Genomic DNA, 27,408 nt, shown 5'->3' with positions numbered 1-27,408 from the left:
TGTCCACCAAATAGTTTTTATGCAACAGGCATAAGCTTTCCAGTTAACATAATATAGATCCAATCAGTAGTTAAATCAAAACATTCCTACCCAACACTCAAATGCCTCCCTTCATAACATTGTAATGCTTATGGTGTATTAGTTAACAGTACAAGTGACTGTAAATTAAAGCCAGACAAAACAACATAAAAAGAACACTAACATTAAAATAAAGTATATTTTTAAAAGAAGTGTGATTATCCTTTGGAATTACACACAAAGGGAAACAGCAGATTCCCCATATCTGGATAGAGTCAGAACCTCAGGTGCTATAAACAACCACAGCTCCCTTGACTTCAGTGGCACCATGTCAATTTGCACCAGTATTTCATGGCCTCTATTTCCAACATTGTCAGGCCAAGTCCAGACCTGGAGTAAGCAAGTGCAGATTCCATTTAAGTTAGCCACCTCCCCACCATTTTATTAGTGGTGTAAACTACATTCATTTCTCACACCCCTTAAGTGTCATGGCATTGTAATTTCTACTCATTTTGAACCCATCTCACAATTTATAGTTCTGAATCTGTTTTAATTTGCACTGACATAAATCCAGAGAAAATCAGCTCTACTGAGTGCATCAAAGTTTACATGTAGTTGTGTTACCCTGACTTTAGCCTCTAAAATACAATTGTGAATAATGGACAAAAATGGGCATAGATACGTAGATGGATAGTTAGCTCTGGAGTTATCACAGGAAAATAAGATACATTAAGGTGACCCCCAGATGCACTAAGCACATTATCTTACATAGCTAAAGGGAATATTTTTCTGTAACAATCTAGAGAAAGTACCTGGCACTGTCTGATGATGCAGGAGTTAATTTTGAATATATGTCAATACTAAGCATCTATAGGTCCTTCAAGAAAAATAGCCCGCATAAAAAAAATACATTTCTAGTAAGTGCAATTTGAAATGCTGAGACACAAGTTAGGAATATTTTAACACTATCTGATTGCATGTGAAAAAAATATGAAGGGTTTCGAGGTAGTGCTGGAGTGACATTGTAGCTGTGATGGTCCAGGATATCTGTCAGAAACAAGGATTTTTGTAGACATCTTTTATTGAACCAGCTGCATAAGTGGGATAGACTTAGGCAAGAGAAAGCCTTTAATAAATTTGACCAGAGTGAGCTTATGACTTCAGACTTTTGTTAAAATTCTGTGGGTACTAATTATTATAGGGTCTACAGTCGTGTAATAATGGTGTTATTTTTAAAAAGAAGCATTCATGTAAGTTAACTAATATAGATATTAATCAGTTTTCATCTACAGCACAAAGAAATTCCCAAATGGATGGCAAGTTCAATTATAAAATATATCCTTAATAAATTTATTTGGGTTATTATCTATTAGAGTATATATACACACATGAATGAACATCTTAATAACAGTATTTTGAATTCACCAGCAGCCAGTCTATGATAAAGACAGTTTTAAAGAAACAATAGTTTTTATATTAAGAACAGCACAATATTTTCTGGAAATATTTCCTTGAAAAAAAAGCAAGATTACTGCCCACGTATCCTTTTCTCATTTGTAGAAGCATTTGGATGAGTATAGACAATTCACTTGCAGAACTGCTTCTCAACACCCTTAACTCTACTACCCTCAGAAGGTAAACACATATTTATAAAGGATTGAGTCAAGCCCATGTCCAGCAATCACAAATCCAGTAAATTAGTCTCATTCTAATGTGCATATCATGCGTGGAATATTTTTACATTAAAAGGGAATAAATATTAATTTTTGTCAGTATAAAGAACTTAACAAGAACCCAACCAGATGTCATTTTTTACCACTTATAAACCCTCCTACCATTGGCTGTTCCACTGTTTGTTTTGCTAGAGAACTATTGGAGTTTTTAGCTTCAACTTTATCAACCTTTAATTCAAGGACAAGGTTGTCCATCTTTTTTATTTAAAATGCTCTTTTTTCTCTGGGAATGTGTGTAAAATGTTTTTAAATTAACTTTAAACAACATGGGGTGGAGTGAGACACCTCACATTCTCTCAGTCTGATTTCACATTTTCCATTCATATGCTGACTAGCTTTCCCATCATTCCTGTAATTTTCCATGAAAGTTAGGAAGACCAAGACCTTGTGCATGTGGGTGAAGTGAAGGTGGGGGAGGAGAAAACTTTCAGCTTTTTCTTGCTATCTATAAGAGTGGGGTCACATTTTTGCTTTGTAATTCTTTAGGATTATTTTATCAACACGTAAATCAATACTATTTTATTCCTCTAGTAGGATCATAATATAAAGTTTTAGCATCCAGATTGTAATAGGCATCCAATTATAACTCTTATACATGCAGTGGAAAATGCATCTGTGTTCACCCAGACTAGAAAGAAATATCTGTAATTAAAATATCTGGAGCCATCTAGAAATGTCTTTTGCAAACAGATGTGGTTGATTTGGAACATATTGATCAGGAAGCACTCCCAGGCATCTACACTGAAGAGCTAAGAAGTACTAAGATGTACTGTACTCCATTTCAATAGCAGGCCTAGAAGGAATACTCAAGAATACTCTAGAGCAAGCCTTAAGTAACCCTTAACCCAAAATTACTTAATTCACTTGCAAATTTTGATTAAAGTATGTTTTAGTTGAATGACATGGGAAAAGTGAAGCCCTGACAATTTTAACATTCACAGAATTTTTCCAAGATACCCTTGATATTTTGGTCAGATACAAATATGTATATTCCAGTTCATGCCTAAATAAAATCTCCCCATAGACATAATTCATTGAGGTATTTATTCATGTCAATAGCTCTAGGCTACTACTTGGTGCTTTTATATTCTATTCAAATATTATCTGGGGTTTCCCACACTGGGATTTCCCAGTGAAAGTCAAAGTGATCACTATGTGTATTGTAATTTAATAATGGTCAAAAAATTCCTTAGATCTTCTGAAGTTGGAGGTAATACATAAACCGAAGTCTATTATTAATACTAACATTACTACATGTCGTTATAGTACAAAGGGCCCCAAAATAACTAGTGAGATAAAAAATAAGATTGTGCAGACATATTGCTTTTATACTGGCTTCTGATTCTCAAGGTTTTCATTCAAATGTGGCTGTATAATATTATGTTGTGATATTGTTTAATTTAATCTTCCAACATACATTACAGCACAACATCTATAATAAGCTTATTCAGGCAACATTAATTTGCCTTGCAAATTGGAAAGTATGGAAATAAGGGACTTTCTAGCTTTTCTTCTGCATTATTGACAGAACTGCTAATAATAGTTTCGGTGCAAGAGATTAAGGAGCGGGAGATTAAACCCAAGAAACAAACAAGATACACATCAAGAAACTAACAAATACTTTGTTGTCATTGCAAATAACTGCAAGTCTTTGTCTGGTATTGTGTATGTGTGGGGGAGGGAGTTCTCCTTTGTAGGAGAACTCATTTTTAGAATATGCAAGTCAATCTCTTTTTTTCCGGTCCCTTATCTCCAACACCAGAACCCATTTCACTCATCAACCACATTTACATTGAAAGCATGACCTGAACTTTCCATGACATCCAGAGACTCAGTAACAGTCACCAAAAAGTGAGCTGTATATCTAATCACTCCATTCATAAGATAGTTGTGTGCAAATCTTTCCATAACTCTCCTTAGTTCCAAGCAGTGGGGTTTAGGGATCCGGGGATATTCCGAAAGCCCTACATAGAACGGAACTTACTTAACCTACATTAAATCTTGATAATGTAATAATGAGTCTTTTAACAAGATAATTTTAATTCCCCTATCTCCGGCAATAAAGACTGTATACAGCTAATCTGCTTTGCCCTTTCAATTAAACTTGCTCAGGACGTTGTATTTAGTCAGCACCCTGAATGAGTCATTAAAATTCTTGTTCTGTAAGAGTTGTGTGCAGTGCACTGTTGTTTTTAAATTCCATTAAATCCAAATGGTCTTTATCGCCCCATGACCACTGTGACTTCAATCAGCCAATTTAATTACCTTACAAAATTGTCAGCAGAAGCAGTAAAGAAAAACAGGAAGGGCTGTGACGTTATCAAATTGAAATCTTCCTCTGTGCTGTTTAATCTGGACCAGTCAATAACAATGCTTCTCACCTCCTACCTGCCTTCCCGAGGCTCTTGACCTTACCCTTCCTCCAAAGATTTTGATTGCTCTTGGTTTTAAGTCTGATTGTGAAGAGAGCGGGCTGGGGACGTTAATACACATTGGAGGCTCCTTGCCAGATCCATTGAATCTAAACAAAGCACTTCCCCACTCCTGAACCTGGAGCGTTGCTAAATCCAAGGCAGTCCTCCTCCAGATTTCACTGGTCCCCTGCAATGAAGGGAAGTATCCTCTCCCTTGCCCAGCCCCCACCACAGCCCAGTCCTTCCCACCCAAGCAGACCCCCTCAAGCATAGACAGTGGAGAGAGCTAGGCACTACATAGCTCCTTCCCCTCAACATCGTAGTCTTACTTCAGACTTGGGGACTTCAACAGCAAAGGAGAGTCATTCCCAAGAAAGAGAGAGCTCAAAGGAAAAGATGTCCCACTCGAGCTGTCTGAAGCAGGTGGGGTCTACTCAAGCCTTCCATTATTGACCGAGAGGTAAAGCTTATGCAACTGGAGGAGCCTGTAAACTTCATGAAACCATCAGCTCTCACGGCTGCTCGATGCCTTTGCTGTTTAATAATAATGCTCTGGCAAACTGATCTTCTGGCTTCCACTGCTGCGATAGATGCCCACGGGCAATGGCATGAGAAGCCAATTCCAAGCCCCAGCCATTTACTTGACTCATTCCCCCGCGTAGTGAAAGTTTCTGTGGAAAGGGACTCGTTTGGCTCAGTTCGGTGCAATATTTGAGAGGGAGCCTAGATGCCAAGTCTTCACTGAAGAAGCCTCTGCTGAGCAGTAATTCCCGCTTCTCGAGGCCTCAGAAAAAAGCCAGGCAATGTAGCCGGGTGTCCCTGGCGCTTAGGAAACAAGACAAGACTAGGTGTTCGGTCCTGTTTCCTGAAAACTCTTGGCTAAGTTTGATGAAGGGCAATACGAGTCGGAGCTCCTTCCAGAAACCTGCAGGGGCTGATCATGAGGATCGATCGGTATTTTTCCTGAAGTTGCCTCAGGTTTAACCTGAAATCCTAGCTCTCAAGACACCAGTTCTTAGGATCAGAGATGGGCACTCCTCTTCACCTATCTAAAAGGGAAATATCTCTTCAGTTCCCCTAAGAAGAGGAAAAACTCTTAAGGGTACTCATCCCATGAGCTCGGAATCAGCTCCTATGATTGAAAACATCAGCACTACCTAAACAAGAGAAGCTCATAACCACTGCCATGTGGAGCCGAGATGTGTATGCCCACTGCACTCCCTTTGGCATAAGAAGTGTTGTGGTTTCATTTTCCCCCGGGTATGCTTATACATGATAAAAAACGAGGACGAGGCAGTTACACCAGGCATAGGAGAGAGAATCCACCGGTGCCAGGTCGGGGGACTAGTCCTGCTTCAGAGCTTGAATATGCTCCCGCAGAGAATCAGTGGTTAAGGGGAGATGTACGTTGACAAACATTGGTCTTGACAACCCAACCCAGCTGATGTGGCTCCAAGCATTTGTCTCAGTGGCATCAAGGCCGTGCCAGGGCACCAGCGATTGGATCTGGCCCCAGCTTCTTGCTGGTATGCAGAGGGGGCCTGAAGGGAGTGTATCCAACGAGTTTTAAACGGCTCCAAACAGGCAATCGCCTAAAACGGGGGTGGCCAACCTGCGGCTCCAGAGCCACATGCAGCTCCTCAGAAGTGAATATGCGTCTCCTTGAATCTTTGCACAAGGACACGGTAACCAGCTTCCACATTTCCACAGCTGGTCACCGTGTCCTTGTGCAAAGATTCAAGGAGACATTTGGAAGCTGGCCACCGTGTCCTTGTGCAAAAATTCAAGGACACGCATATTAACTTCTGAAGAGCCGCTTGTGGCTCCAGACCCGCAGGTTGGCCGCCCCGGTCTAAAATAAGAGGCTTGCAACGGTCGGTATTGAAGTCGGGGGGTTGACATTTCTGTCCCTACCTCCTGGACAGAGAGAGGCATTGGCTTGGCTCGGGCACACCCGGACAAAGTCTGATGAAACTGAGCTGGCTGTGGCGGGCAGCAAGAGCTGGATACCGCCGCAGCCTGCCGGCCTGGTCTCCTAGTCCCTGTTTGAGCAGCTGAGCGCCAGCTGCTGAAGCTTTGACCAGGGGACCCGCAGAAGCAGGGAAACAGCGGGGGAGAGGACTCATTTATTCCCCGTCTCTCCTCGCTGCCAGCCATGAGGACGCCCCGTCTGAAGACGGCCCCAGCCGGCGCTGATCGTGGTCCTGAAAGGCTGCGGGCTGGGGCGCGGCACCGCCCTGCGCCCCGACCCCAGCCATGCGGCTACGCACAGATCGGCAAGTGCTTAACTGCCTTGCGAGGCCCCTGGGGATGGGGGTTGGGACCTTAGGGCTTGAGCAGCAGCGCAACCCTCTGTACATAGACGCCAGCGCGTGTTTCGCCTGGCTGGCCCGCTTGGAAGTGATCAGGGCCGGCTTCTGCTGTGAATTTAACAGACCATGACAACGGAAGGGTCCTACCTATGATCTCGTATTTCTGCTTGCGTGTAGCAAGGGAAGAGAAGGCCTGAGCTTCTGTCCGACTCGACACCATGGGGATACATTAAGAAAGGCTATTCTGGCCTCGATCTCTAAGTCTAGCCCCAGGTTTCACCAGCCCCAGCAGCAAGGGCTGCGCCTTCCTTCACTCTCTGCAGCAAAGCCTGAACATCGCAGGTGCAAGCCTGGGGCTTATCCCTGGGCAGCTGCTCTGAAATAAGAACTGGGCTGGCTCTTTGGCTCCCAGAGAGCACGATCCTTTCCACCTGGCCTTGCTAGGCGGGGGCCAAAGTAGCTGCTAGGAATGCAGGCAAACACGGTGCTGTGCAGCTGGACGAGGGAGGTGAGGGCAGGTTGATGTAATGCCGCCAGAGAGTTAATTATTCTTTTTGATCCCCGGCGCTGGTAGAAAAAAAAATAAGTCTCGGCCTGTGACAAGTCACACAGGCGTTCGGCTTTCCAGTGCCCTTGTTAAAAGGTAGCTTGAAACGGGGAGGGAGGCTGACAGGACTAGTGACTAGTCCCAACAGTGACAGGAGCCGTGGGAAGGACAATGCGAGCCCAATGTGGTTAATTTGCACAGGGAGAGGAGGGGGCTGGAGCTCTGGCAGCTACAAGCTCTCCCCTGTTGCCATAGCGCTGCCGACTGAGAAGGAAGAGAGGGAGCTGCCTTCCGAAGGGGATCTCCTCAGACACTGCCTTGTCTCCTGCAAGGGAGCAGGGACAGCTTGGAGTAGCAGGCAGCCTGCTGGGATCTGCTATTGTCCCTTAAAATAATTTAGCCATCTCCTTTCACAGAATTGTCATCCCTTTCCCCCCCACACCCCTTCCCTCCCAGGCGATCTAATCCTGTTGGAAAGGAGCTGAACTTCTCCACAAAGGTCTATCCCTGAACTAGGGTGAAAACCAAGGTCTGTACCAATGGCAGGCACGTGCAACAGGCCGGGAGGGCAAGACAGGGAGCCCTCTTCCCCCTTACTGCTGGGAGTCCACGTAAAAGAAGCAACTTTGGTGTCGCAAGGGCAGAGGTGGAGATGGAGGGGTATTTTTTTTAAGCAAGGAAAAAGCATGAAGCGGGTTTCTAGTTTGCTACTACACACGGCCATGAATGGCAAGCAGAGTGAAAGCCCTAAGCCGACTATGTCCAGGAGAGAGTTTAGGGAAGGAAGTTAGGCGAGAAAAATCCATTCTGCACGGCCGAGTGACAGCCCTTCGGGGGAGAGGCTCCCTCCTTCTGCTGTGAGCTCCAGATTATTGTTTTCCTCATCTTCAAATAGTGGCTTGATCGGTGACATCCTAGTGAGCATTGCAGCGAGGAGGCGAAGAGCAAGGCGGACAGCTTATCTCCTACCGGAGGTGGGGGTGGGAGAGCGTGTTTCCATAGCTGCCCCTGAAAGCCATGCGAGCTGGAAAGATCCCCCCGCACAGCAACAGCTAGGAACCTGTCGCACAGGCACAGCTGGACCGCGCCAGATTACCTTCAGCGCTGGCACTCATCTCGCAGCAACGCCTACGGAGCGGCTTCAATGCAAAATAAACTCCGCAATGATATATGGACCCGTTTAGCCGTGTCCAAAGAAACAAGCGTTCCTGAAGATGGTTGCTAAGAGCAACGTGCTTTAAGCACCACCTTTAGACCAGATGGAAGCAGAAGAAAGTGCTACTAGGAATTCAGCACGCGAGATCAATAACAACCCGGGGACTTTAATCGCCCCCCGCCCCCACACACACACCCCACCACCACCACACACACCCTCCTAAACGTGATTTAAACAAAGAAAGAGCAAGACATTCAACCTTTTCCCAGGCAAAAGGGAGCTTTCAGTGGCGAGTACCATTACAATGCTGCAATAGGGAGCGCACTATAGGCATGGGAAAGGACAGCAACTCCTTCTGTACACCTCGCGGGCTGGCACAGAGGGGGCCGCTTCTTTGGCAGAACAACTTTTCCCGTGTGTGCACTGTCTGTGCACACCCACCCCAGAGCACTTTAGCTATTCGGCTGCCGGATCTGTGCCCTGTCCCTAGTCCCACCACTGTGGCTCTCACCCACTTGCAAGAACTTTTCATACCCAGGTCTGCTCCAGTGACAAGGAACAGCCTGGTCCGTGAAGAGTTGTCTTCAGCAACTCTCTAGCCGGGATGCTTTCTCACAGAAGTTTCACTCTCAGTTTTTAAGGCTAGTTTCCAAAAGATACAGGAGGGGGAAGGGAAGCTCTTTGAGCTGGGCGACCAATATGTTTTCCCTTGAAATGTGCCCGGCCCCGCCTGTGGCTGTCCCTGGCTCTTTTTGTCTTGGGGGGGGGGAATAATAATGATCCATTCCCGCTTAGCAGCGCGTTTGTGTGTGTGTCAAGAGTCCTTCCGCGGTGACTCCTTTGCATTCAGCTAACAGTTTACAAAGCATCTGTTCCATCACAGCCCAAGCACCAGGAAAAGTGCCACTAAAGACGTTTCAAGGAAATCAGAACTAAAGGTCCCTTGGACAAGGTTGGATCCGCTCCGACACTCAGCCTCGGAGGGCCGGGGGGGGCAGAAGGCGAGCGAAACTTAACAACTAGTTGTCGGATCTTAACTAATCAACAGCTATTTTAGCCGCGTTTTCCACTGCTATGGAAACAAACAGGCACCGTAGGAGGGAGCCAGCAAGCTCTGATCACTCTGCAGAACCCTCGGCAAACACGCTCGCTTGCCGGTCATTGTCCCCATTATTATCCCCCTCCTCCTCCTCATCATCATGATACAGCAAACTGCCTCGACACAAAAACACGCTGCTTCAGCCATCCGGATGCAAAATACAGAAAGACTTCGGCGCCTGACTCCAGCAGCAGCAGCTCCCAGCTCTTCCCCAGCAACCCTCCCTCTGACACAATCACGCGAATACAATATTCAGGACCATGCAAAAGTGTCGGGAAATCTTACCGAATCTTAATACATGTGTGGTTCCTTGAGAATATCCAATCCACAGTAAGCAAAGAAGGAGTCTAATGGTGCATCTGAAGACTGGATTAGTTAGAATCGGGAAAAAAATCTTCATGGTGTTTCTATGCACACGCGCTGCCTTACTTCCCCCTTCTAAGCGTCAGGCTCCCCGGTAGGGTAAGAATGAGGAAACGTAAACTGATGGCCCTCAGACACGATCACGGCATGGTCACAGAGAGAGGAGAGAGTCTACGCTTCCCAAACCCATTAGCAATCCCTGCATGTTCTTCATTCACTGCGCCAAGGAGCAACCTTCAACTGCAAGGAATGGTGGGACATCCATGTTAGTCGGGGGAGAATCCTTGAGAAATCCAAACACACACAATGTCCAGCCGGGTGAACCTGGGAGGCAAGAAAGAAGGAAAATCAATAGGTAATCCAGCTTGAGAAATCGCTGAGGTATCGCCACATAGCGAGAGTCAATGAGCACCAGGCGTTTTACTGGCGAAGCTTTTGCTGTGCTCCCATTCTACTGCACTGCTGCACAGCTTCTGACGTGAAGCCAAGATTAAGTGAGAGAAATTGAGATAGCTCTTCTCTTCTTAAGGCTGCCTGCCAGACAGCCTTCCCTGTTTCTATTATGCAACCGATCTGATCGCCTAGCGTTGTTGAAAAACCAACTCGGGTCTATTTACGTGCCTAAAATTATTATTTCTATTTTTTTTTCATTTGGTTTCAACAATAGCTACCGGTATTTCCCTACAAAGAGTCAGCTTTGGACAGGGGGTGCGGTTCTCCAAAAAATCAATTCATGAATTTTAATAGCTGACTAGCTGGGTCGAAATCACTTAGCCTTGGAGTTGTGGAAGAGGACGTGTTGCAAAGGCTGACAATAAGTCATGTAGGGGATCAGACTGTGATCTGGATTTAGAAAGTCCCGATATTTCCACTCACTTTCTCTTACTTGTGCACCTGAGGCATGCATTTAGGTAGACACGGTAGTAAACACACTGGCTGTCTTTAGCAAGTTGCACCGGACCGACTGAACATCCAGCTTCAAAGTAAAGCGGAAATTGTAGTGCTTTAAAAAAAAAGATCTACTGGTGTGGAATTGACAGACCTTCATTTTCATGTCGCTCAACTTACTTGAAATTACAACACTGTTTGAAAGGCAGAATGATGTGTGGATTTGCATGTGTTTATATTCTGATTCTCTCTCTTTTACACTCAGCTCTCCATACAGTGTGGTATTCTGATAGTGTTCCTATCGTCACTTGCATTGAGACCTATGGTTACTATGGAACTGTAACCTAAGCACATTTACTTACGTTACTATCTTTACTAAGAGCAATAGCATTTGCCAATTTGCGGCTGGTGCATACAGTTTTTATCCAAAACTGCAACAATGTACTTTTTTCTTTTCACTAAATTAAGGTGTAAGCACTCTTTGGAATAGTTCAGATTTTGCTTGAAAAAGCCATCAAGGTATTTTTAATCGAGTATTTGCATGTTTGTGCATTCATGAAAACACAATGTAAAAAGTCTCCGTCCCTTTTGGACCAACCGGAGAGTAAAGCTTTTTCCTGGAGCTATTTGAGTTTCATTACTCATATTAAAAGATAATCCCCAGGACCCCACAAGGAAAATGAATGCAGATTAATCTATATTCTTCCTGGTTATGCATAATTTCTTGATTGCTGGAAAAAAAAACCTATCAGTGAGAGAATTTTTCCATAAACGAAAACAACACAAACTTGGTTTTACAGATATTAAATGATACCAGCCGGAAGAAACATACTACAGAAGTGTAGCAATAGAGATGTGAGTTATGGTTAATTCGTAAGAAATATACACAGAGCGTGGACATGCAGGCTAAATTATATTACAATTGGATTTATTATCTATAATCTTAGTGATACTTTCCCCTTAAAGTCTTAGCAATTCACAGTAACTTTCTAAGGTTAGGGCTGACTGATTTTTTTTCTCCTGACTGTATTTACTTAAGATATGGTAAAAGGCTGATGAAGAGAAATTTATATTCTGCGATGGGATTATTAAACGCCATTGATTTTTTCTTTAAGATGGAGGCATAACTGCAGTGTCAAAAATAAGTATCTTGAATGGCTAGTTCTGCAGTCTAGCAGGCAATTCAATCAAATGATTTGACTATTGGAGCACTTTAAAAGAACACCTAGTGTTAGTATCAAGGATATCTAGCGACTCCTTCAGTTCACACTTAGAATATCTCCTAGGAAAATGTACAGTCTGAGATGTTCTTTCTTTGTATGTGGTGTTTTATCCATTCTGTTCTACTTTTTCATATTTTATCTTAGTCCAAAGGGAAACAGAGCTGACCTCCGTTATAACTACGAGCATTTTTAATTTGTCAACAGATCAGATATCCTTAACTACATACACGTTCGGTTATGAATGCTCAGAGCGTAGCACTCTGGGTCGCCTGATTTTTAGAGTAAGTTTGTGAATTGTTAAAATCCATTGTTCACGTTAGCACATTTAACAATAGATAAAAATAAACGTATATCTTGGGGTAATCTGACTATTTTAACCATTTATTATTCACATTGATATTCTAAATTACCCAGGAACTATCCAGCTCTCAGTAAAAGACGAACAAAACTCCCAGCACACCAAGGCTCCTCTACAATAACTGAAAACAATCTATCAGCAATGCTTTTGATCGTTAAATACCCAGCATTCTACCGTCCAAAACATGTACGCATGCATAATGCTCAAGTTAATTTTCCTTTCACTCTTAATGACAGTCTATTACTGACCTGGAAAGCAATAACCACCACGGACAGCGACTGGAACTGTCGTGCTGAAATGGAGTAGAGCTAAAGAGCTGTTACTTTTTCAGCACCACGGAGAGCACCGCTCAGTCACTGCGCAGCACTGGTGATGAGATGTAGTACGGAAGCAACGTATCATTTTAGGTGTCAAAACATATTTTTCCCCTCCAATAGCTTCTCACTACCGAAAGGGGATTAAAATATTGTATCCACTGTTTTAAAGACAGCGGCTCTTTTCCTTACTACATTGTCTGGCCTGTGTCCTTACTGACGATAGTACATAGGACCGCTTTGGAGAACATAATATTCTACGGTACAATGTCTATCCCCCGCTCTCAAAGGAAGGTGGGGGGCAAGCCAAAAATGCTTTCATCAGCATCAGTCATTCCTCTCTGATAAAGGTCCCCATTTTCTTAGGCATCTGAATATTTAGTGAGTCCTATCTTTGATAGCTGAAGACCATTTATAATACATGCAATTAGTTGAAGACTCAAACTCCACCACCTTCAGATCCCCTTCTGTTAAGAGGTTCTCAGCTTCGCTTGTCTCTTTACAAAACACATTTCCAAAATAAAAAAAAAACTTTTTTCCCTTTCTAAAATAATCTAGCATAAAAACTGAGCGATACCTCCTAATATGCTTCTTCCTAGTACTCTACACATTTGAAGGATTGAGGCAGCTAATAAAATAGTGTTTCGCGCAGGGACCTTATAGAGCCTCTATAGTGCTTGTAATTCCTGATGTTCAATTATTTTCAGGAGCAGGGCTATCGGATACTGGTGCTAGCGGGATTCTGGCCTCTTCATCCCAGTTATCAGACACAGAAATAGGAATATTCAATTCTCTGTCAAACATTGTGGTTTTTTCTACACTTTCGCACTAACAGTCTCGTAGCGATATATTGAGCACACGCGTGCGTGCTCTCTCTCTCTCTCCCCCTCTCGATATATATATATATATAGCTACCAGGTAATATATATAAATTATACTGTGTAATATAATATATGTTATACAAAAGCAGAACACACAGGTGAAACTGTTAGAACTAAAAAAAGGAGCAGAAATAGCCTGAGGCCATAAAATACTGGCCAGCAAAAGTCTAGTAATTGCCTGTGAATGTGTGAGTCCACTGCATGTAACGTAAATTATGTAAAAAGGGTGATTTGGATTCATTTTAAGAGTACATTTAACGATTCCGATTCCTATACCAGGTACTCTCTTCTTCAGCCCATAAATTTCCATGTCCTGTTATCATACTAAAAGTTAATCTAGTTCCAGTTAGCTGCCACCTGCTGGGACATATATTTTTACCATGACACTTTTTTTAAAAGAGGAAAAGCTTTGGATTTTCCTGCCGTAGCTACAGATCTACGAACTGGCTACATGACTTGCACCATGGGCCTCACATCACTTAACTTCTGATATTTGCCTCTTCCAAGAATGAACGGGGGGAAAAGAAGGGAGAGATAAATTTAAAGCCTGGCCTATATGTGACATATGGTCCCTGAAGCTTTGGTTCTTGGCCATTTTTCCGGCGAATCCTTGCAAACGCCTCGGAGTTGCCTGCCACCAGGATCCTCCTGCTGTTGCAATCTGGTGCTCACTGCAACACCTGAGCGACCCCTCCCGATCTGGAGACAGGAGCATTGCAGCTCTGCTGACAAATCAGGAACCCAGTCCTTCCCCACTTTAAACGTTTGCCAAAGTGCTCAAGTGAATGTTGATATTATCAGTTAAAAACACATTGCGGCCCACTTGCGCTCCACTCCCACAAGCTATAAAAACGACCGGTTCCCCTCTGCCTGTTATTAGCCCAGTCCAGATTTACAACCAAGTTTCTGCTGCGCCCGTGATGGATGACATTTGAAGATGGTAATTAATTTTTTAGCTGCTGGAAAGACGCGTAGTCTAATTAACGAGCTGCGACCGCTGATAGATTTACTTGCTCAGGCACTTTCGGACTTCACGGCAACGCACGCACTTCTTCGCAGGTTTGGAAACAGGGAAAGCAAACATTTACGACTTGGCTCATAGATCCACTCCCCCCTCCCCGACCCACCCACCCAGCTAGCAACTTCGGGGGCTGGGGAGAGATGTTGCTTGATGCCATCAACCGGGAAGTTTATGAGAGGAGAGGAAAGGAGGGTGAGAGGGGAGGGAGTGGGGGAGGATTTCAGCGCCTGCCTTCCTTTCCACCGTGGGCACACAGGAGCCGGCAGGGAGGGGAAACACCGCCCCGACCATGCGGGGAGCCCCGGCCACTTGCTGCCGGAACAGCGGGGCTTTTCTCCGCCACTTTGCTCAACCGCAGGTGACAGGACGGGCTCCAGGAAGTGGAGGAGGCGAGTTGCCCGACACAGGAGGCGGCTGGGCGAGGAGGTGGAGGAGGCAGAGGGAGAAATCCAGGGGCACAGCCCGAGCCCACCCAGCTCCACAAGTCCCGGCCCCTTCCCCGCTCCCCCGCGGCGCTGCGAGGGCAGCGATGCCTGCCCCCTGCTCCCCGCGGCTCGGGGCAGCGTGCGGGACCTGGGGCGGGGGCCGGCGGCCGGGGCAGCGCGTCCTACCTTGCAGAGGAGCGGGGGCAGCGCGGAGCTGGCCGCTGCCCGGCAAGGAGCGGAGCGGAGCGGCAGGGGCACGCGGCGGGACTGAGGTGCAGCCGGCGCCGCGCGCGAGTGCCGGAGCAGGCGGCGGCGGCGGCTGAGGGGGAGGAGGAGGGGGTGGGGGAGGGGGCGGCGGCGGCGGCCGCCGAGCGGAGCGGAGCGGAGCTGAGCCGAGCGACACGCCCCCTGCCTGCCGGGAGCCGGGAGCCGCGGGCGGGGCGCGCCGCCCTTGCCGGGCTCCCAGCCCCCCTCTCCCGCGGCCTCCCTGCCTCCTCCTGCGGCGCCGGGCAGGACCCGGGGGCCGCCCCCCGCAGCCTGGGCGCAGTCCCGGGCCCCGGGACAGTGCAGGAGGCGGGGGGCGCCGGAGGGAGGGCTGCTGCGTGGGTGTGTGCCGGGCTGGATGAAGGCATAGGCAAACTGGGCACATGCCCAGGGCCCTAAGGGAAGAAGGAGCCCGGTTGTGCTTGTTTTATAGAAGTATAGAAAGAAAAATGTAGAAGTACACAGTGCGAAGTAGGGGCGCGCGAGGTTCTTTGCCTGGGGCCCACTAAAGGGTTAATCCAGCCCTGGGGGTGTGCGGAGGGGTGAATGGGGGGTGTAAAGGTGTTTGCAGGGGTGCATGGGGTGTGGGGGGTACTTGGGGATGTGTGGGGGGTACGTGGGGGTGTAGGGTTGTGTGTGAAGTGCATTGGGGTGGGGGGGTACACGGGGGCAGTGGGTGTGGGGGGGCGGTGGGGGACGTTTCTCAGGGGAAACCACGGGGAAGAGGCTGAAAGAGGTCGCAGGGGCAGGAAGGCGAGGGCAGGACCCGGCCCTGCCCCGCACCTGTCCCCAGGGCCGGGCCTCGCAGCGCTTCCCTGGTCCTCAGCCCCTCGCTGCCGCCCACAGCACGGCCGAGCCCCCGCCTGCCTCCCCATCGCCCCCTCGGCCCGCCGCCCCGCCCCGCCCTGCAGCATCCCGGCTCCCCTCCCCTCCGCTCTCCTGGCTCCCGCTCCCCCGTCCGAGGTGCCTGGCAAGCCGAGAGAGGGAACCCCCGCTCGCGCCCGCCCCTGCTCTCTGCTCCCCCTCACACCGGCCGCGCAGGCGCTCCCTCCCTTCAGGGGCTGGTCGCATCTCCCAGGCTGATGCTTAAAAAAGCTTAACCCCTCAGCAGCGATGGGCGGGCGGGAGGGGGGGAGTCTCAAACTGCATCAAAGTGTTAGGGGTGTTTCTCTCTCTCTCTCTCTCTCTTTTTTTATGCTGGCTGAAAAGCTCCTGTACTGAAGCAAACAGCAGCCTTGTTGTGCCGAGTAAATAAATAGTCAATGATGCCATTGTGGGGCCGAGAGCAGGCAACGGCTGCCTCGCCGGCGCTGGGGCTCCGGCTGCTGTGACTTGCAGCTTAATCGGCCCCCGCAGGACGTGGCTTCATGACTTCCAAGAGGCCGGCAGCAAATTCGTGAGGGGCTTTGCTTGCCTCCGCCTGGGATCCCGGGGAACCTGGGCCTGGAACGAGCCCCTCCCCTTAAAATGATCATAACTCCTGTGCTCACTTCAGGAGGGGAAGGAAAGAGGTTAAGAGGCTGGGGCTGAGCAGAAGGGATCTTCCAGAAGCCCTCTGGGGTCAGGGAGCTGAGAAAAACCAATGTGGCTGGGCTCAGGAGGAGATAGGGACAGTGATAGACAATCCAGGCAGTACAGCAGCACTGTACCTAGACTCCTGGTGGCCCCGGGAAAAGTTTTAATATTGAGCCCTGCTTCGCCAGAGATAATGATAACAATAAAAATATATATACCATTTTGGGCCCCGCTTCTGTCCAGGCTCTGGGCAGCCACCCAATTCACCTATGCTTGTCCTTGGCCCTGCAGTGCAGATATCTGTCCCCGTTAGTTCCAGTTAGCCAGGGGTGGGAAAACTAGCAGAATGAATAAGATTTTGATGTCCCTGTACTTGGTGGCTCAGCCCACTTTGGTTTATTATTAATGATCATTTCTCATTGTTTGTTAGTATCCAGTCTCTTGCCCCCAAACAAGGCCTTTGTAAAGGGGAGTGGGGAGAGGAGAGGGAGAGAGGCAATGTGGTATTTTAGTCCTTGAAGTGTCCTTGAGGGTGATGGTTTAGGCACACGGGGAGTAACAGTAGTGCACAATTTCATCTGTGCTGAATTGCGACAGAAATTCCTTTATTTCAAGTCTCTCCTTGTTGCTCGGGCTCAGGTCATGCCAAGCTGTAATCTGTAGCCCAACAATAATTTAGACTGAATCTCTGATCCACATGAGAATAGTGGATTCAAAAAAGATCCTGGGAAGTATTCTTATCACCATTAACACTTACCATACCTCAAAAATTACTTCACAAAAGGCATCATCATCATCATCACCATTGTCATCTTTTATGTGAGGATCTTGGTGCTAAGTGATTTACCCCAGGACACTGGCAGACTCAAAAGAGATCCTGAAAGAGTCTTTGCAAAATCCAAAAATCACATACCATTGAAGCTTCTTGTCCTACAAGAAACAATTAAAGTTGTCCAATGATGGACAGTCTAATTCAAATTTATCAAAGCAAACCCTCTAGCACCATACATCAGACCACAGAGCCTGTATGCCTCTTGACTTTCTGAGGAAAAATTGGCAGTAACCATTAAGAAGAGCTGATTGAAAGTTTCCACATTTTGCCCCAACTATAGAATCAGTCAGTGACATTTTGAATTTTGATAAAAGGTCAGATTTTCAAAAAAGTAATAACAAACACATTTTTTCCTAAAATTTGACTAAAAATTTCTGCAAAGGTTTGAACTTCAATAAAGGGAGGGCTTTCTTTTTGAGTGTTTGAATAAGAATATTTTTCATTTTTTCCTAACAATACTGATAAGTGCTCAGAATGAAACTGCAGAGATTTACCACTAGCATGATGTTTTGCTCTTTTACAATAGCCCTGGTTAGTGCTGTAGCTTGTAGGCAACATAGCTTCAGGTTCCATGTTGAATAATGTATTTTTCCATGATTTAGCATTAAAATACACATTTGCTTGGTTGACTATTCACCAAACATGTATCACTGTCCTTTCTCCTGTTACTTGGGTCACTTAAGCTCTTATTGGATTTAGTTTGACATGAATCTTCAAATGGGTTTTCCTGAAACTTTGTAAGGAGTGTCTAATTCATTCAGAGGAAGAACCAGGTGAGATAAACAAGGAACAATATTTTGGAGGGATGCTTTCGGCTCACTGCCTCAGTGTAATGATACCAAGGGTATGTAAAGGGATTGAAGAATTTGAGGATCTAACAGCATAAACCTCTACTGCTTGAGGTACCAGAACAACTTCAGGCAATTAGGGTCAGTAGCTAATTCAGAGCTATATATTTGGTCTATTAAAAGAAAAAATAAATTCTAGGCCCAGAGTTTCCTGGGTTTGTGAAGACCACAGTTGTTAAAACACATTTGCAAGACAGTACTTATACTACCTGTAACAACATTCCTGGATAGTTTGGCTGCAGGGATGAAACATGATAACATAAGAACCACTGTACCAGGCCCATCTAGCCCAGTATCCTGTGTGCTGAAGGCAAGATTACATGCTACAATAAGCATGTGTTAACAGTAAGGAATGTTGCCTTATGTTAAAGTTAGCACATCCTGTGAGCAGTGGTATGTTAAGGCTTAATATCCTCTCTAACATGCACTGCTCAGACCTGATGTTAGAGGGCTGGTGAGCAAGGGCATAGCTAGGAGCTGGTAAGTCTGCTCTATGCCTGCCATAGTCAGCAGCTCTGTAGCTGCAGTAAAAACAGGATGACCACATGACCCAGTTTAACTAGGACAGTCCTGGATTTCTGAGGCTGGTCCCAGCCAACTTTTGAGAATTATAGTGGGTGTCCTGGAAATGCAGAGACATGGCGTGCAGTCTGGCTGGGAGTCACAGTGGTATGGAGCACCTTCCAGGCAGTCAGGACCATCTACCCAGCATGCACTCCAATCCCTACCAACTTGTGAGAGTGTAGGGTGAGGGCAGTCCCCCAGATTTCCCAAATGATGTCCTGGCTTGCCAGGTTTTTCATATGGTTAGCCTAAGGGAGTAAGGAGAAGGGTCATCCCATGCAACTTGTAGCAGTGTGTCCTGGAATACCACAGGGCTACAAGTTGGTGGTTTTATCTCTGTTGAACAGTCAAAAGTTAACTCAAACTGGGTAGCACAGCTCAAAGCTAACCCTTGCCCAAAATGGTGCAACTTTGAGACATGTACAGGGCACTTAGCACTTGCTAATGAGCCTTAATACTGTATGATCATTTACATTTTAACTGCTCTTAACATGGTCTAACTGTAATGTAATCCTACCCTCACAGTGACAAATAGCAGAGATTTTAGAGGAAGAGTATAAGAAACAGGTTAGAGTGATCCCAAGATTTTACAGGCCTCCATCGTATCTCCCTCAGTGATAGAAAAGCAGAACAAGAAGGGACCTTAGGAGGTCAATCTAGTTCAACCCCCTGCCTGAGGCAGAATCATTTCTATCCCAGCCATCCCAAAAAAATTCTTGCCTAACTTATTATTAAAACTACCCTGGCAACCCTGTCACTCAAACATGTCTTTTCCAAGCTGATTCAAGCTAGTTTTTTTCAGTCTCTTCTCCTATGGTTAGATTCTATACCCCTGAAAACCTGTTGTCTTCCATTTGTGAGACTGGGTGACTGCATCCAGACACAGCTTTTGAGATGTGGGCTCACCATGGATTTAAATATCTTCTTGTTTGTTTTCAATTTATTTCATTTTATTTGAAGCTTTGGTTGCTGCTTCACATTGAATCCTGGTTGTTTATGTAAAAGCATGAGTCTATATAAGCAAGCCTATAGCACTTGAGATATATGAAGAACGTACTGTAATAGTCCTATACATTTTCAAATCAGGTTGGCCACTAATCATAGTGAATGACCCACATTATATGAACCAAGAGGGTAATTATTATATTCAGATTAAATTATTTATAGAATATGTAATTGGTTTTGTTTATGTAACATATGTTACATAATGTTAATGTTATCTTTAGTCAACCTGGTCACATTGCCTCATTTATCAATATGACTTAACTGTGAGAAAGTGTAGCAGAATTATTTTAGCAAATTAGTAGTGTATCTTCAAGATCAGGGCCTAATTTTACATTGGCTTCCCAGTGAATAAAAGTTTAGAATAATTTTAAAAACTACTGAATCTCACAACCACAATATTTGCAATGATGACTAAGGGGAACATAGATACTGTGCATCAACAAAAAACACTGGGAAATTGTCCTATAAAAAAGCATTTGCCAGAATATAAAAGAATATAGAAGGACATAAAAGAATATAAAAGTAACAGAATATATAACAGAATATAAAAGAAAACTCCAAATGATAAGAAAATTATTTCACAAGCATACATTTTTTTCCTTAACATAATCTAATAAATTAGTAAGTTTATAGTTAAAAAAAAGGCCCTAGTGTGATATAATGCCAGATATAGAAAGAAATCTGGGCCTTAAATATTTAAACAGGGTGCACTTTCAATAATGGGCAGAACCTTAAGTTTTCAAGTGCAATTGACCGATTCTTAACTTCATTGATAACAATTTTGAGTTTTAACAGATTTATTTGATTAACATTGCATTTTTGCATATCGCATTCAAAATATCCATACTAAGAGGTTAAAGCTAATAATGCATCAGTGAGTTGTTTCAATGGTTTATATAGTTGATCAGGTTAAATTTGAATAATCTCTTCCAACTTCAGGGACCGTGTATTTATTGATCACATATACAATATGTAAAGAGGTTTTTCTTAAAATAAATGGAGGTGATTTATCCACTGAGAGTTTATATAAGTTATTTTCAGGGAGGGGGAATAGCAAGATAATTTATTTTGTATGGTGTTAGATGCCTAATCTTGAATTAATAATATGAATATTATGGGTAGTTGATATATTTGTGTTCCGTGTAGTGGAGAAAATGGCAAGCTATGCCCATATTGTAACATCCTTAAATATCCAGCCTTTTCAAAGAAGCCATCTGTTATATACTGAGATCCATTACAGTTCATCTTTTCTCTCTCCCTGGGATTTAGAAATCACAGAAATCAGTTGTTAAAACCCAGATATATTGTATCCACACAACACATAATAGTTACACACAATCATTTTCAGGACCTGGAACATCAGGACAATCCTAATAGTGAACACACACAGTGCAAAACTACAATTGTGGTTTGAGAACTCAGGTGACATAACACTGACTTTGCTGCACTAAGCAAGACCCAGAATGTGGGAAATGGACAGTTCAAAGAACAAGGAGGTGACTATACCCTCTTCTGAAAGGGCAAGCAGGAAGGACGACACTGACTTCATGGACCTGGCTTTTTGCCATTAAGAATGAACACAAAAACTAACTCAATAAGTTCCCTGTCAGACTTAAAAAGTGCCTCATGACTCTCCATCTCAAATTGGCATGGAGCCAATATGCCACTGTCATCAATGCACATCCCCTACTCTTGATGCTGTCAATGAAAAACCAAGGAGGAATTTTATGCCAATTCCATGCTATCCAAGTTTTCTCTGATGCTCCAGAGGGATACATACTTATTCTGCTTCGTGATTTCAACACCAGATTTAGGAAGAGACTCAAACCTCTGGAACAGAAACCTCAGCAAGGAAAGAGTGAACAAGGTCAATTCCAACAGCATCCTTTTCTTGACCAAATGTGTAGAACATAGACCACCATCGCAAACACCAGAAAAGCAGATACAAGACATCATGACAACACCCACGATCTAAACATTGGTGCTTGATTGAATACATCATTGTTGTGTCCAGAATCACAAAGATGTCCACATCACTCAAGCTATGTTAGTAGCTGATGATTGCTGGACCTATCACCAACTCATCTCCTCAGTTATGTTATTCAAACTGTCCGCCAAACAATAGCTGCAGCAGAAGCAATGCTGATGGAAGGTCAACTTCAAAGGACTCAAAGACCCAATCAAGCAAGACCTCTTCCACCAGTGCCTCAACAGAAAATTGGCAAATTCCAATCAACAACAATAGGAGAATGTCACCACTGCTTAGATGCCTTCAAGTCCACTGTCATCAGTGCTGGTGAAGAGACATTTGGATTCAGTACCAGGAAAACATCAAGACTGGTTTGATGAAAATGATGGGGAGATCCAAGAGTTGACTATCCATAAGCACAAGGCCTTTTGTGCTTGGCAGAACAACACCAATCTAAGCAAAAGAAATTCAGTCTCTAATAAGCCAAAGCAGTGGTCCAAAGGAGGACTTACGATATGAAGAACAGATGATGGGAGGACAAGGAGAAGGAGATTCAACATCTCATTGACATCCATGATATGCCAATCTTTTTAGTGCCAGCAAAGCCATTTAGAGCCCAAGTACTCAGGGACCAACCCCCTTGAGATCTAAGGATGGAGGAGACCTGATCAAGGAAAGGGGATCCCCATCAATGCCCACTGGAAGGAACATTTTTAAGACCTTCTCAATTGAGACTCTGTTGTTGATGAGAGTGCTATCAACTCCATCCCACAACACCAGGTCAGAGATGATCTTGGAATCCTTCCAACCCTTAATGAGGTGAGGAAATCCATCCAGCAGATGGAGAATGGCAAGGCATCTGGGGCAGCTGGAATCCCTGCTGAAATTTTCAGGAAGTAGAGACAGAAGTTTACATCACAGCTCCATGCCCCCATTATAAAGATTTGGAATGATGAGGAAATCCCAGATGGCCTCAGGGATGCCATGGTCATGACAACCTTCAAGAATGGAGACAGGTCTAACTGTGGAAATTGCAGAGGGATCACCACAGGAAAGATCATTGCAAGAACCTTCTTGAATTATCTCCTTCCTCTTGCTGAAGAGTTCCTCCCAGAATCTCAGTGGGGGTTTAGGGCATCAAGAGGCAGAACTGATATGATCTTCACTGCTCACCAGGTTCAGGAAAAATGCTGGGAACAACATAAATCCCTCTACATGGCCTTCTTTGACCTCACAAAAACCTTCAACTCTGTCAACCAAGAAGCGCTGTGAAGGATCTTTCTGAAGTATGGATGCCCACAGAAATTTATCACCTTTCTTTGCCTGTTCCATGATGGTATGTGAGTGGTGTTTCCCAGTAACACATCTATCACAGATCCCCTTAAGGTTAAAATGGAAGTTAAGCAAGGCTGCTTCATTGATCCCAAACTCTTCACAATATTACTTACATCTGACCACCAACAAGCTTCCACTCAGAGTGAAGCTAAACTACCAGATGATGGTAGCTCTTTAATCTCAGCTGACTCTGAGCCAACACCAAGATTACCCCAACCTCAATCATTGAGTTCCAGTAAGTTGATAGTGTTGTAGTGTGTGCTCAGTCAGAAGCAGACCTTCAGGCAATCATTGACATCTTTACTAAGGCATATAAGAAAATTGGACGCATGGTTAACATTCAGAAGACTAAGATTCTCCATCAACTAGCTTTTAATGAGCAGTCCCCACTTCCAGTAATTCATATTTATGGTGAGATTCTGGAGAACGTTGAGTATTTCCCATACCTCAGAAGCCATCTCTCATGGAAGGCTGAGATCAACAAAGAAATCCAACATTGCCTCAGATGTGCGAGTACAGCCTTCAGACACCTGAGGAAATTAGTATTTGAAGATTGTGAAATCAGATTCAAAATTAATCTCATGGTTTATAAGCAGTCATGATCCATACCTTACTGTACCAAGCTAAATGGTGGATGACAACACCTCAAGGTGATAGAGAAATACCATCCACACTGCCTTAGGAATATCCTTTGAATCCAGTGGGAAGACAAACATACCAACATTAACATCCTCTCACAAGTAAACAGCATGAGCATCAAGGCAATGATCACTCAGCATCAACTTTGCTGAGCTGGCCACATCATCTGGATGTCTGACTCCAGGCTTCCAAAGCAAGTTTTAATTTTCCAGCTCAATCAACACATACACTCAAGAGGAGGGTGGGGAATGCACTTCAAGGACATCCTCAAGGCCAACTTGAAAAATGCAACATTGACATTAACTCATGTGAGGCTGTCACCCAAAAAGAGTTTTCTTCAAGGATCTCAGTACTTTGAAACCTCACAACGACAACAGGAAAAGTAGTAGTGGCAGAAACAGAATGGCATGGACTGAATCAGGAATCCAGAGTCATCCACCCATTGAGGAAACACATGCCTAAGTTTCAGTAGACCCTGTCAATCCTGGACTGGCCTCCTTATTCCACAATTGTCTTTTCTTATCTTGTGGCCAAAGATAAGACAATTGTGGAAGATAATCATCCTTGACTGTGAAGGATTGCTGCTACTGATGAGCAGTTATAATGTCAAAATCCAAGCAGTGCATATTAACTACCCACAAAGTACAGTTGTCAAAGATATAAGGAGCTTTGCATTGACTTCATGTGATGCACTGACATTGTGTTGGCTCTCTGGACAGGAATGAAAGTCTACCTAAAGCATAAGCTCCTAATCCACCTTGAAAATTATTTTCATTAGATTATACAAAATATTTTAAATTCATTTCAGGAGGGTAAGGAAATCACACCACTAATTAAACACACATTGTTTATCAGTTATACAAAGTAATTCTTAGTATGTGAAAATATACCTTACAGCATGTTCCACTATAATATGTATTTTATGTACACTGAAAGTCATATGAACTGGCAAAATAACAAATCCTTTTAGCAATGAAATCAGAAGTTAAATAATGGAGACAGGAGTATAGAAAAATAAAATACTTTGTCATGCAAACTCCTATTTATCAAACAAGGGGTTTTTTAATATCATATTAAGCATTTTAAGTGTTCCTTGGCATCCTTCATTTTTCTCTGAGATCTTGCTCATTTACTGGTTAGGGGAAAAAAGAGAGAGAATTAGTTTTTATTTATATTTCTTTGAGAGCAGAAAAAAGACATAGGCATGACTAGGGGAACTATCTAAGCCATTGCAGACATGGGACTTAAGCATGTGCTTAAAGTTAAGCATTTACCAAATAAATACTTTGCTGAAAACCAGTCTTTTAGTTTCTCAGATATACCATTTGAGGAAATGTATGGATATTTTGTTCTACAGAGAATATCCATTATTGATGAATTTGACTTTCTGAAGAATAGTTGAATGGCCATATATGCAGTTATCTCAAATATTAGAAAAATCAGTTTCCACCTGAAGTTTTAGGTGTAGCAAATACTACAGACTATCATTTTTTACCTTGAAATTTGCTTCTCTTTCCTTTTCTGTACTATGACTCTATGAATATATAATGTCACATAACAGACCTGATGCACACTATTTATGACTGAAGTGGAATGAAGACCTAGGTATCCAGATGACAGTATCCCAAGGGAAATAAGCAATTCACAATATTCAAATATCAACGATTGAACTTGGACTTTATCTTATACAAGAAAGATCATTTTTGTCTGTTTTGGGCTCCAAGTAAACTTAAAAACTAAACATACTGCCAGTATAAAAACATTAGAGATATTATATATTGCAAACAATGTTTGGTCACATGTTCTGGCCATGCCTTACAATTTCTTCCAAAAATAATTGATAATAACTAGAGTTAACATGTTTTTGAACACAGCACTGATACCTTTGGCAAATGTGTTCTTGGGTACATCCCTAAGGAATTCAAACTGAATGCTCAAATTGCACACCTACAGTGGTCTTATTAGTGTAATGCAAAATTATGTTACTGTATTGGAAGAGTAGGACATCTCCAAAGGCCAAAATCTGGAACAATGTGATGGCACATTTGGCAACTGTGGAAAAAGTCATGTTTAGCAGACATAATGGCTTTGAAAAGTTTAGTGTAATTTAGAAAGAAAGATTATTTTGGCAATTAAAATATTAGTCTTTACATGCACTCTGTCTCCAAATGTTTATACTGCATTAAAACAAAGCAATAAAAATCAACCTTAAAAGGAACTTAAGGGCGGAGACTCAATAATTTTTTATCTGAACTCCATTTAAGGATGAATTTGTTCCAAAAGAAAATAAATAAAAGTTTATAGTAAAACAAACAAACAAACAAATAAATTAATAAATTGTAACAGGGCCTGGTCCTGTTACTATGGATGTGGAGTAGGGTGACCACCCATCCCTAATTGGGCAGGACAGTCCCGGAATGAGATCATTAAGTCCCAGTCCCGGGCTGCATGACTCTGGGACAGCATTTGTCCTGGATTCATAGCATCATGCAGGGATCTGGGTTTACCCTTGCAGGAGGGCAAGAATCAAGCTTGCAAAGGACTGCTGGGAGCAGAATGCAGGGGTGCCATGTGCATGTAGGCACTCACACACATGGACATGGTCTGGAAGATAAATGGACAGCCTGGAATGCAGCTCCCTGCACGTACATCTATGCGGGGAAGGGTGTGGTGCGGAGGGTACAGAGGGGAGCAGATCAAGGCCTCCACGGTGAGCGAGGTAGTGGGGGTGCTGCTCAGCCAGGGAAGTGTATGGGGCCACAGGGCCAGGGGAAGGAGCAGGACAGCCATAGGCAGCTCATCCAAGGGTATGGGGGATGTGTGGGGTCAGCTCTCTGCTGCTGTGTGCACTCCCCAAGGGGGCATGGGCAGCACATGCCCCCCTCCAAATTGTATGCAGTGTTGGGGTGGATGCATGCTGCCTGCTACAGGCTTGGGGCTCCCTTCCCTGCTGCCTTTCCCCTGGAAGCCCTACACTGCCATAGCGGTTCACCCCCAGTAGCAGCAGGGAGCATGGTAGCATGGAGTTGTGCTGCCCAGTGCTGCCAGGAAGGCAGGGGGCACCTGGCATGTTCAGGGCTCCTGTGGGTAGAGCCACAGGGTGGGGAGCCCTGAGCCTGCAGGATGCAGCCTGCATCCACCCCAGCCCTATTTGGCTCTGGTCCAGCCATGCCAATGGCAGGGGCGAGGAGAAGTAAGGCAAGTATCCCACCTTCTAAGCTGGAAAAGGCAATCACCTTGGTCCAGAGGGGCCCGAAGAGCCCCACACCCTGAAAGCATTCCCTCTAGGGTTACTGTATTTCCAGTATCAAAAAAGAGAACACCTGCAGGGGGGAGGGGAAGGAGGGGAGACAAGGGTCTGTGGGGAGATGGGGGAGAGGGGGAAGGGCTATATGATTGTGGGGAGGTAGCGATATGCTTGGGACCTGCCTCTGCCCCTCACTCCTAAGCCACAGCCTCCCAGCCCTGCTGCTGCCTCTCACACTTGACTGACTGTACCCTGCCCTCCAGCCCTGCCAGTGCCTCTCACTCCCATCCCACAGCCCATTGCTGCCCCAACCGTGTCAGTGTCCCTCACTCCCGATCCACAGCCCCCGCCCCCCCAGCCCTGCTGCCCACACAGCTCTCATGTGTGCACACATGCACATGCACACACCCACTGTCTCTCTGAGCAGGTGCCAGTGTC

The 27,408-nt window shown here is 44.7% G+C and overlaps 1 protein-coding gene across 1 annotated transcript in view; it reads right to left on the bottom strand.

Annotated features, from left to right (window-relative positions):
• The window catches only part of GRIK2 (glutamate ionotropic receptor kainate type subunit 2), a 669,798-nt gene extending 654,724 nt beyond the window's left edge, over positions 1-15,074 (bottom strand). Inside the window, exons 1-2 of the mRNA XM_090037234.1 lie at positions 14,939-15,074; positions 9,565-9,966 (exon numbers count right to left, since the gene is read on the bottom strand). Coding sequence (XP_089893360.1) covers positions 9,565-9,679 — 115 coding nt within the window. The 5' untranslated portion in view covers positions 9,680-9,966; positions 14,939-15,074. The remainder of the gene's footprint in view (positions 1-9,564; positions 9,967-14,938) is intronic.
• Between the last annotated feature and the right edge of the window lie 12,334 nt (positions 15,075-27,408).

The sequence above is a fragment of the Crocodylus siamensis genome, chromosome 1 (assembly GCF_052110815.1).
Source record: "Crocodylus siamensis isolate JL-2025a chromosome 1, ASM5211081v1, whole genome shotgun sequence".
In the NCBI taxonomy this organism is placed as follows: domain Eukaryota; kingdom Metazoa; phylum Chordata; order Crocodylia; family Crocodylidae; genus Crocodylus; species Crocodylus siamensis.
This window is presented reverse-complemented; position numbering and strand designations above follow the sequence as displayed.